The sequence below is a fragment of the Oncorhynchus gorbuscha genome, linkage group LG12 (genome assembly GCF_021184085.1).
Source record: "Oncorhynchus gorbuscha isolate QuinsamMale2020 ecotype Even-year linkage group LG12, OgorEven_v1.0, whole genome shotgun sequence".
NCBI classification, from domain to species: Eukaryota; Metazoa; Chordata; class Actinopteri; order Salmoniformes; family Salmonidae; genus Oncorhynchus; species Oncorhynchus gorbuscha.
Genome location: NC_060184.1, coordinates 22,023,823 through 22,035,504, shown reverse-complemented (window position 1 = coordinate 22,035,504; position 11,682 = coordinate 22,023,823). Strand labels below are relative to the sequence as shown.

The following is an 11,682-nucleotide window of genomic DNA, read 5'->3' as shown; positions in this document are numbered from 1 at the left end:
TCACCTTCGAACAGGAGAACGGCCCTAACCACACAGCCAAGACAACACAGGAGTGGCTTTGGGGCAAGTCACTGAATGTCCTTGAGTGGCCCAGCCGGAGGCCAGACTTGAACCCGATCGAACATCTCTGTAGTTAACATTACTCGAGAGCATAACTGGTTGCATCACTGTCTGGTATGGTAACTGCTCGGCCTCCGACCGCAAGGCACTACAGAGGGTTGTGTGAACGGCCCAGTACATCACTGTGGCCAAGCATCCTGCCATCCAGGAGCTTGGCCACAGAAATTGTCAAAGACTCCAGACACCCTAGTCATAGACTTCTTTCTGCTACTGCACGGCAGTGGTACTGGAGCATCAAGTCTAGGTCCAAGAGGCTTCTAAGCAGCTTCTACCCCCAAGCCATAAGACTACTGAACAGCTAATCAAATGGCTCCCCAGACTATTTGCATTCTCCCCCCCTTTCACTGCTGCAACTATGTTATTATCTATGCATAAGTCACTTTAATAACTCTACCTACATGTGCCCACGCACATTGACTCTGTACCAGTATCCCCTGTATATAGCCTCACTATTATTATTTTACTGCTGCTCTTGAATTATTTGTTACTTTAGTTATTTATTTATTTTCTTAAAACTGCATGGTTGGATGGGCTTGTAAGTAAGCATTTCACTGTAAGGTCTACACCTATTGTATTTGCGCATGTGACAAAAAAAATGTGATTTGATTTGTTCCTTGTGTTATTATTTTTCTATTTATTTGTTTTTATTTTTACATTTTTACGACAATAAAAAAAAGTCTGCATTGTTGGGAAGTAAGCTGCTGTTTACGACGAATGTGACAAATAATATTTTTATTTGTTTTGTTGTCTAAGCCGCAATGTTTTTGGCTTTTATACTAACTCCAAAGATGGCCTCAGTCAAACTTTATCTTCCTTGTCAAATCCAAAACTATCTTCAACTTTTTCTGTCATTTTTTTCTGTTTAGGATGAGGATCCGAGCCAGAGCTGTGTGGACTGTAACCTATATACTGTAGGCAAGGAACTTCTATAAAAATAGACTAAATCAAAACAAACGCTACTCTTTATTACTTTGCAAGTATGAATATGTACTACTTAAGAATATCCGAGGATTGATTAGTCAGTGCTTCATCCATATGATACTACCTTATTGTTTGTAAGTGGTTTGTGGGAAGATGAAACTTTATGAGTAACTTAATCAGGCTCAGCGAGCAATAACGGGCCAAATCGGCAAGCAGAGGCTGAATTGTTGAAGACTATGAGAGACTAATTGGACAGGACTACCTTTTATAGATACACGAAAAGGGCAGTAAGCTGAACAAAATAAATTCTCATAAAATAAAGAACACGATCAAAGGAAATACAATGTCTTTCCAAATGCAGTGAGATAAATCATATATTTTTGTATATTTATTTGATTAGGATCTCTAGTATCTGACGCCAATGGTGACAGCTAGTCTTAATTCATTTCAGCGAATAGAGACCATAAAAAATATTTATCAGGTCCTGACCATTCATATAGCACAGGTTCTACTCTTCATGTTGACAATATGCAATCCTTGTTTAAATATCATGCTTCCTGGAAATCACATATGTCTTGGTTGATTCCCCCTCCAGATGGAACCCTCTTATGAGTCTCCTCTCTATTCTGGCAGCTCCCAGCTGGTACTCCCAGAGCTATTGTTCAATATGGGAATGCTATTCACAATCTTGATAAAGAGAGGATAGTTTCCCTTCTCAACGGACTCAAAGTTTGTGGGTTGAGAAGGAATATTTTTTGAAGAATTTCTCAGTTCATTGACCTTGAGAATTCAATGGACGGAATGAACATCAGAATTACAGACGGGAACTGAGTTACTCCGTACTGTTCGACACAGACTTTATAATTATGTTTGTGTTTAAAATGCATGTACTAAGGCCAGGTGACATACCTTTTTGTGAATACATAGCGGATTTTCATAAGGCTGGCGAGAAAAGGTATAGGCTATCATAAAAGACAAATGTTACTCACTGAAAAGCTTCATTTTATTCCGAGAAATGGGTAAACTGTACATTTACAGGTTAACTCGTTTCTTTAAAAAAAATTGCAGTGTTTGTAGAGAACATTACATTATTAAAAGCTCCATAGCAAAATATCTAGCCAACTCTGGTACATACACTGACCAGTTTAAACAAACAAAACTGCCTGTTGCAACAATGCAAAGATGAGAAAAACAAACCACATTTTAGTCGTATTGATTTCTGTATTTTCAAGTTCACCTTGAACCTAATTTCAACATTTTGTTCAAATTCATTTGCGCTGCAATAATCTCACCGTGTGTGACACAGCCTCTCTTTCTTTAGACTCATTGCAAACAGACGGACTACCTGAGCGCGTCATCACAGTTACAATGAACTATTCAACACTGACAGTGAACAGCTTGAATTGTGATTCCTATTGCAGAATGATCGTGACACAAATAAACACCATTGTTAGAATTAGGTCCAAGTAGCGGACCATTTAAAGTCTGGTCTCAGATCTGTTTGTGCTGTCTTGCCAACACCTACAGATGTCGAATCTTAATTTGATCGCTCTTTTGTTGCTGATAATTTTTCTGCCGAGCAAACTTGTAGTATATTCAAGGTTTAAAAAGGCTTCTAAAGTTAGCAATGTCCACTTTAAAATGTCAGACTTGATTTGCCCTACTGAAAAATGTATCAACCCCTACAAAAAATGTCCATGAATTATAATGCACATTTCCTGGTACTGCAATAATATTTCCTGCTGTAGCTAACTGGCTCAAATTAAGATCCTACATCTGTATGGTCATTTTTGCAAGACAGTACAAACATCTGGGACCAGGCTTGGTAAGAGTTTAAAACCTGGTCTCCGAGCTCCCTCGTTTCATAGTGTTGCTCATGAACTGCTCATCATGTTCAAAGCTGAGGTTATTGTGAGACCTGGAGATCATGAGCAGTTTCTCTTTCTTGGTGTAATCCCGTTTGACTGCTACCTGGGGCAGCTGCAGTCTGTCCATAGGATCCTCCTTGTTCTCCAGCTTCATGTAGCCTTTACTGTTGCTGCGGTCCAGTCGGGGCCAGCTGGGATGTTTCCTCTGCTCTGACTTCACTGTCAGGGTGGTGGGCCTTCGATCCAGGTCCAGAGACTTGGAGTGAGAAGACAGCATGTGGAGGGAGTTGTTGGAGCCAAAGTCCTTCCGGGCCGCCCCCGGGGACAGGTAGCTCCCACTGGCAGAACCTGGGGACAGAGAGCTACGAGAGGACACGGTGTGAGACTCTGTGGCCGAATTGCTCCTGAGGAGCATGATACCAGGGGGTTTGTAGGCTTTGGCGATGTCCGCCGGGACAGGCACAGCCAGGGAAAGGGACTGCATAGAGGGGGGTCTGGACCTAACCCTCATGTGTTCCAGGTCCTCTGTAATGTTGTCCATGTCAGGCTCGTCAATCACACAGTTGTTGAGCTTAATGACAGGAAGGGTAAAAGCGCTGATGGAGGATGAGACGATGGACCTGGTCTGGCATCTCTTGGGCAAGTTGCTCTTCTCATGGCGACTGCCTTCATGCTGCAAGCCAAAGATGGAGCCAGAGCGCTCTCGGCAGAACGAAGGCACGAGTCCATGCCCCCCTTTGGCCTCGTTGAGAAGACCCTCCTCGTCCTCCGTAGAGCTGGTCCTGCATGACACTCTCACATTGTTCCCCACACTGGGGAACCCTAGCAGGGTGTTAGCAGCTAGTTTGGAGGCACACTGGTTCTCATAGGTCCTGACCTCATGCTCCCCATAGGGGCCTGAGTAGGCCCCGTTCATGTACTGGTGCTCTTTGATCCGCAGGCTGTGGATGTCGATGACGGTGGAGTACATGTCTCTCATGTGGATCACCTTGGTCTCCCGGTCCCTGTTTTCATGCAGGATGGCATTGGCACAGATGAAGATGAAGATACCAATACCCATGGTGAACGGCCCCAGCATCTTCATCTTCTCAGAGTGGAGGTGCTGCTCAAAAAACTGGATCAGCTTACCGCCCTGCTCCCGGGTCACCCTGGTGTCGTTGGTGGACAGCTTGGTGTTGGCCGCTACAAGGGGATCTGTGTGTGGCCAGTAGCCCAGCACGGCCATGGCAACGCCCACCATCAAGATCAACACACCCAGGATGAGGAAGAACCCAGAAGCAGAGTAGAGGCGGATTTTCCCCCTGACCACCACCACATCGGCCCGTGTTTTACGCTTGGCCTTCCTCTTCTCCTGGATCTCTCCTGGGGCTGGGGACTGGATGGACAGGTGGTGCTGGGAGCGGGCAGAGTCCTGCCTCTTCAGCGCAGCAAGATGGCCTGTGATCACTCCCCCAGCTGAAATCATCACTACAGCTGTCTATGGCCCTGTAAAGACAAACAAACAGAGAGGGGGAGTGAGAGGCATCTGGTATGTTTACGGGATGTCTGTTCTCTGATTGCTGGCACTGTCTTCCTGGTAATCCCACAGTGAAAAGCAGAGCACCATTGACCTTGGGGTGGCTCCATCAAGCTGGGAACAGCATCTGCAGTTAACTGCTCTCATGCTTGCTTTGGTAATTACGACTGATGACAATTATGTTTTAATATTTGTTCTAGTCACAGCTCATAGGAAACAATTCATTTGGAAATCTGGTGTTAAATCCTCTTTGTATTTCCTCTCTAAAAACTAAGGTGGGTATTTTTGGAAGCCAAATGATAGAAATGGCTAAATGCATTATGTTTGTGAGCAGAAGACTCCAGAGTTAACTGTAATACAACACTGCCTTTTCTGTTCCAGCTGTGTGGGTCTCTGTCACTCTGCTCTCAATCACTCACTCACTCACTCCCTCCCTCACACACACAAACACACACTCAGTCCCATTTACGCAATCTAAACTCAACAAAAAAAGAACCGTCTTTCAGGACCCGGTCTTTCAAAGATAATTTGTAAAAATCCAAATAACTTCACAGATCTTCATTGTAAAGGGTTTAAATACCATTTACCATGCTTGTTCAATGAACCATAAACAATTAATGAACATGCACCTGTGGAACGGTCATTAAGACACTAACAGCTTACAGACGGTAGGCAATTAAGGTCACAATTATGAACACTAAAGAGGCCTTTCTACTGACTCTGAAAAACATCAAAAGAAAGATGCCCAGGGTCCCTGCTCATCTGCGTGAATATGCCTTAGGCATGCTGCAAGGAGGCATGAGGACTACAGATGTGGCCAGGGCAATAAATTGCGATGTCTGTACCGTGGGACGCCTAAGACAGTGCTACAGGGAGACAGGATGGACAGCTGATCGTCCTCTCAGTTGCAGACAATGTGTAACACTTACACCTGCAGGACAGGTACAGGATGGCAACAACTGCCCGAGTTACACCAGGAATGCACAATCCCTCCATCAGTGCTCAGACTGTCCGCAATAGGCTGAGAGAGGCTGGACTGAGGGCATGTAGGCCTGTTGTAAGGCAGGTTCTCACCAGACATCACCGGCAACAACATTGCCTATGGGCACAAACCCACCGTTGCTGGATCAGACAGGACTGACAAAAAGTGTTCTTCACTGCCGTGTCGTGGTTTTGTCTCACCAGGGGTGATGGTCAGATTTGCATTTATCATCGAAGGAATGAGCGTTACAACAAGGCCTGTACTCTGGAGCGGGATCGATTTGGAGGTGGAGGGTCCATCATGGTCTGGGGCCGTGTGTCACAGCATCATCGGACTGAGCTTGTCATTGCAGGCAATCTCAACGCTGTGCGTTACAGGGAAGGCATCCTCCTCCCTTATGTGGTACCCTTCCTGCAGGCTCATCCTGACATGACCCTCCAGCATGACAATGCCACCAGCCATACTGCTTGTTCTGTGTGTGATTTCCTGCAAGACAGTAATGTCAGTGTTCTGCCATGGCCAGCGAAGAACCCAGATCTCAATCCCATTGAGCACATCTGGGACCTGTTGGATCAGAGAGCGAGAGCTAGGGCCATTCCCCCCAGAAACAAACAAGGACGTGCAGGTGCCTTGGTGGAAGAGTGGGGTAATATCTCACAGCAAGAACTGGCAAATCTGGTGCAGTCCATGAGGAGGAGATGCACTGCAGTACCTAATGCAGCTAGTGGCCACACCAGATACTGACTTACTTTTGATTTTGACCCCCCCCCCTTGTTCAGGGACACATTATTCCATTTCTGTTAGTCACGTCTGTGGAACTTGTTCAGCTTATGTCTCAGTTGTTAAATCTTATGTTCATCCAAATATTTACAAACGATAAGTTTGCTGAAAATAAACACAGTTGACAGTGAGAAGACATTTATTTGTTATCTCAAGAGGATCTAATTTCATAAAAGGGGTTTTAAAACTTAGATGCTGTTACTTAGTCCTTATGAAGAGATCTTCAATTAAAGACTGTAGAATTGATCGACAGTCTTAATGGAGATGACTCAGAAGTGGTCTTTACCTATTTTACAGTAAAATCCATCCTCAGCACGCACAAGCAGCACTGGTCAGTATTCTGGTCAGCCGTACATTCATGGGTGTTCTGACTGCCATACACTCTCATATTTCAACATTTGCCAAGGGAGCACCATACCTTAAGAGAAATATGTTATATTTCAGAAGGGTACTCTTGTTTTTTTATTTCACATTTAGTTAACCAGGTAGGCCAGTTGAGAATGAGTTCTCATTCACAACTGCAACCTGGTCAAGACAAAGCAAAGCGACAGAGTTACACATGGGATAAGCAAGCAATAACACAATAGAAAAATCTATATACAGTGTGCAAATGTAGTAAGATTAGGTAGGTAAGGCAATAAATAGGCCATAGTGAACTAATTATTGTATCATTAACACTGGAGTGATTGATGTGCAAGTAGAGATACTGGGATCCAAAAGAGCAAAAATAAATAACATGGTATCCAATAAAACACCTTAAATGTTCCAACAATCAAGCTGAAGGTAGGAGATGTGTAGTAACATGGTGCTTTACCAACAGGCGTGTTGAGTGAATCATTAATCATCTCTGTCAGCACTAACAGGATGTACTGCAGTGTGGACAATTTGTCATGTTTACACACCATACTCACAACACACCTAAGCAATTTTGACTAAACTATGGATATAAAATTGCTTAAGAGTTGTTCAAAGTTGGAAGAATCTTAATGAAAATGATTCACAGCTTAAATGGCTGCAAAATTTGCTTCCAAGTGTTAAGACTTGGACTTATAGAACATTTTCCAAATACAAAACAACAGATAGACTATCATAGATGGATAAGTCTCCACCCCCCTTAATTAATATATATATATTAATTAAGGGGGGTGGAGACTTATCCATCTATGATATTCTTTCTGTTGTTTTGTATTTGGAAAATGTTCTATAACTTTCTTTCACTTTGAAATGTGGAGTAGATCTGTAGGGGGGAATATTGAGTTCAATCCCTTTTTAGATGCAATTTTAAGGCAGCAAAATGTGTGGGGGGGGGGGGGGGGGGGGAGTTCAAGGAGGTGTAGCCTTTCTATTAGCATTGTAGATGTAGTGCTGCTTGAAAGTATTGAACCCCTTGTCCAATAACAGATTCTTTTGTTTTTTAACCATGAAATCTTCATTTAATCAGAACCAGTCTTTTTGATCTGACTTAACAGGTTTATATTGACCAATACCATATGTTGGTGTATAGACAAAATAATGCATGCAGTAGAAAAACAACATAAAAAAGGTATTAGTGCAGGTGCAAAAAAATAAGTGAACCCCAAGTAGCATTGTTGGTAAGTGGAATCAGGTGGGTAAATAATTGTGCACCAAATGAACCAATCAAAGGAGAGATTTGGATGGGACTCTGATAAATAGAGATAAGTAACCTGGTCAGTTTGGTGTTACCCATCCAGGTCAACACAAAGCACACCATGCTGAGAGGAAAGGAGATCTCCGGGGATATCAGGAGGAGGGCTGTGAGAGCACATCAGTCTGGGAAAGGCTATAAAATCATCTCAAAAAGATTGAGCTCCATCAGTCCACTGTGAGGCAAATCATTTACAAATGGAGGGCATTTAACATGACAGAAACTCAGCCTAGAAGTGGACGCTCTTCCAAAATATCCCCAAGAGCCACAAGAACAATAATACATCTGGTAAAAGCCAACCCACACATAAAATCTGGAGATTTGAAGACCTCCCTTGATGCATCTCAAGTGACTGTGCATGCTTCAACAACAATAAGAAGAACACTGAATAGAAATGCCATTCATGTGAGGGTTGCTAGGAAGAAGCCTCTGCTGTCAAAAATAACCAAACTGCCCATCTTAACTTTGCCAAAGACCACCTGGACAAATTTGAAGGTTTCTGGAAGTCCATTCTCTGGACCAATGAGTCCAAAATTGACCTTTTTAGTCAATCAACACCGCTATGTTTGGTGGAAACACAACACTGCCTACCACCAAAGTAACTTTATCGCAATAGTCAAACATAGTGGTGGGAATGTCAAGATCTGGGGCTGCTTTTCCTCCTCTGGACCTGGATGACTCCACATCATTAAGGGAACCATGAAGTCTGAGGTGTACCAGGAGATTCAGAAACAGAACGTCAGGCCATCAGTCAAGGAGCTAAAGTTGGGCCGGAAATGGGTCTTCCAGCAAGACAACGACCCAAAGCATTCAAGCAAATCTACCAAAGAATGACTCAGGAGAAGGAAGATTTATGTTTTGGGTTGGCCAAGTTAAAGTCCTGACCTAAATCCAATCGAGATGGTGTCGCAGGACCTGAAGCGGGCAGTACATGCCAGACACCCCTCAATCCTCACTCAATTGGCTGAGTTCTGTAAGGAGGAGTGGGCAAAAATCCCTCAAAACAGATGTCAGAGACTGATTACTTGCTATAGGAGATGTTTACTCCAAATTATCACTGCTAATGGAGGTGCCACAAGCTATTGACTGAAGTGGTTCACATTTTTGCACACAACCAAATCTGAGTTTCTGTTAAATAAACCACTTTTGTTAATAAACACTGAAAATATATATTTTTGTGTCTGTCATTTACTTGGAATGTCTTTATTACAAATTGGGAATTAGATAAGGATTTTATGTTTGTTTTAATATTTTATAGCAAAAATAATGACCAGCCCTGTAGGGTTCACATACTATCAAGCAGCACTGTATATCCAAGTACATACCTCAAGGCACTGCCTTATTAGCTTAAGGTCAATGCACACGATTGCATGGTGAAAATACTAGATGTCATAATACTCACATCTAGAAAAGGGTATCATTCCCTTGCAGGTGGAGAGGAGACTCCTGGGCAAATGCATGACAGTTGCATGACCTGCTTCTCTGACTGCAGCCCCGTACCCTGTACCCACCCCCAGCATTAGGTCTGTTAGCAGGTGTGGGCGATGTAGCCTTTCGATGTTGGCTTATCTAAAGTTCTCTATTAAATACCAGGATGAGCAGGGGGTGGATGGTAGCAATAAAGAAGAGAGTGAAGTTCCTATCAACTTTCTGTTCTTATTTTTAACAATGTGTTTAGAACAGAGAACATTTCTTGAATGCCATGGCTTTGCTCTGTTTTCGAAAAACACGAACAGGAAATTAAAAAAGAATATGATGCCCTGTGAGGCTATCATAAGGATTAACATCAGTGGACAGGAAAAGACATAGGGACCAGTGAAAGATAAGACTAAATAGATGAAAAGCAGACTGGTACTGTCAGTGAATATACATGTATGTTCAGTGCTGAGAACAAAATGTTGTCTTCCCAGATTGAAATAATGTGTCAAACCTGAGATTAACATTTTGTGAAAAATGCCCTTGCTATTTTGGCAAAGTTTTGTTTGACTGCAGCAATGGCAGATGAGACAAGGAGTAGGACCATGGTCAGGGCATTATTGGTGTGGTCGGAGGAGGGGTTGTTCCAGACACCGTCAATAATGTGTGAATAGAGGATACCATGGAATTGTGTGACACTTGGTTGTTCTAAGAGTGAGGCGAGAGCGAGAGAGAGCTGATTTAACCTAAGTATGTAACAACCGTTACACTGCAGCCTACTTTCCTATGTCAACTACCATTACACTTATTGTGGTAAGAAACATGTTATGTATTACAAATCCTGTTGTATAGAGGTATGTTGCCAAGACAACTCCACCATGATGATAGTCAAATGTGTCAGTAACTTCTAGACAGACGCGAGTGTGTGCGTGGGTGGGCGCTGTTATGGGACCGCTCGTCCCAGGAAAAGAAATCATTTGCACAGTAATTCAATACACAATATTATAATCAATCATAACTACACGTGCGCGTGTAGGCTATGCTGCGATATATGTGAAATCTCAAAACACCAGACCAATGTAATATTTGCAGATATCTTCCCATTTTCATAAAAAAACGCCTACAGCTCGAATAGGGCATACATAGTAAATGGTTTAAAACAGCTATGAATAATAGACTGTGGTAAAACGATGAGAAGGAATTTTGAATTCGCCAGTTGTATGATAGAAAATTTAAGTTGAGAAATCAAAGTGATGAGAAGATATAAATTATATTTGATACGAGCGCAATTGCTCCATGATACTACCCAGTCTATGGATTCGATTGAGAAAAGCATCTGTTGGTTTAAATGAAGGTTGAAATAGAACCAAGCAAATCATTTATTAAAGAAGAGGCCATCGAGGCCAATTCACTATTCCTAAAAAATAATGTTACTTACCTGTAAACGAGGGTGCTTCTTTGTAGCTAATGTTATTTGTCCATTACGCATAGGAAAATATAACATAAGCCATGTATCTCAACACTCATGTTTGACTTGCTATGTCTGTTTGTATTCCCATTACATTTATATTCGGATGCCGACAAGAAAAATAATACACTTCCAAAGAAACAAGCGTTCATTATTTCGCTCCATTTCCTAAACGCGCAACCCGGACTGTTGGCCACACGGCTGTGTAAACTGCTCCAAGCTGCCTGACGCGCGGTGAATGACTATTGTTTTGCTTTTAACCGTCTCAACTTGTTGTCACTGATGCCCGGTGGTCCACATTACAGTCGGCTCATAAACTTCAGTTTCATGTCCAGAATATAATCAAATATGTTTTCAGTTTAGCCTATTAACTTAAGAGTTGGCTTTGGCAGAAAATCTGCACAGAAACATGTTTTTACATTTCTTATGAAGAACATGCTAGCATAAGTGTTCACATCTGGGGAAAAAGCACTGTCCTCTTCATAATCCTTTTGGAGTAGAACCAAGATGTATTATCACGTCCACTTTCTATTCCTCCGTGGAACGGTAGCTTGTAGATAAAGCTCTTCTGCAGCATCTTCAAGGATAGAGACGTTCCCTTCAACTCGGGAATAATGCATTACTGGGGATGGTAGACTAGGCAAGCTTTGTACTCCCACGTGATGCTTCACTATAAGTGATGCACAGTGAGACGACAAAAAAAGAAACAAGATAAATCATATTTAACTCATTTATGCTTGGAGAAGTCAATGCATCTGAATAGAATATTATCATAATAGTGTCCAATGCTTCCAATGCAAAGACAGTAATTGATGCAAATATTGAAAACATGTGGTAGCTTACAGTAAGTTCCCTGCATGTTTCTTTCAACCTGGAGATGCAAATGGTTGAGTTAAACCAAGTCCTATGAGGATGAACACAATCATTAGGCATATGTATACTGAG

The 11,682-nt window shown here is 42.4% G+C and overlaps 1 protein-coding gene across 2 annotated transcripts; it reads right to left on the bottom strand.

Annotated features, from left to right (window-relative positions):
- Window positions 1–2,025: 2,025 nt before the first annotated feature.
- Window positions 2,026–11,339, bottom strand: LOC123990704 (transmembrane protein 200A-like). 2 transcript variants are annotated; one of them, XM_046291475.1, is made up of 3 exons: window positions 10,708–11,339; window positions 6,474–6,605; window positions 2,026–4,394 (listed from the first exon to the last, which is right to left on the bottom strand). In XM_046291475.1, exon 3 carries the CDS (start codon window positions 4,372–4,374, stop codon window positions 2,875–2,877), a length of 1,500 nt encoding a protein of 499 aa, XP_046147431.1. In that variant the 5' UTR covers window positions 4,375–4,394; window positions 6,474–6,605; window positions 10,708–11,339; the 3' UTR covers window positions 2,026–2,874. The 2 variants fall into 2 exon arrangements, with proteins under 2 accessions (XP_046147431.1, XP_046147430.1); XM_046291474.1 differs by lacking the exon at window positions 6,474–6,605.
- Window positions 11,340–11,682: the final 343 nt, after the last annotated feature.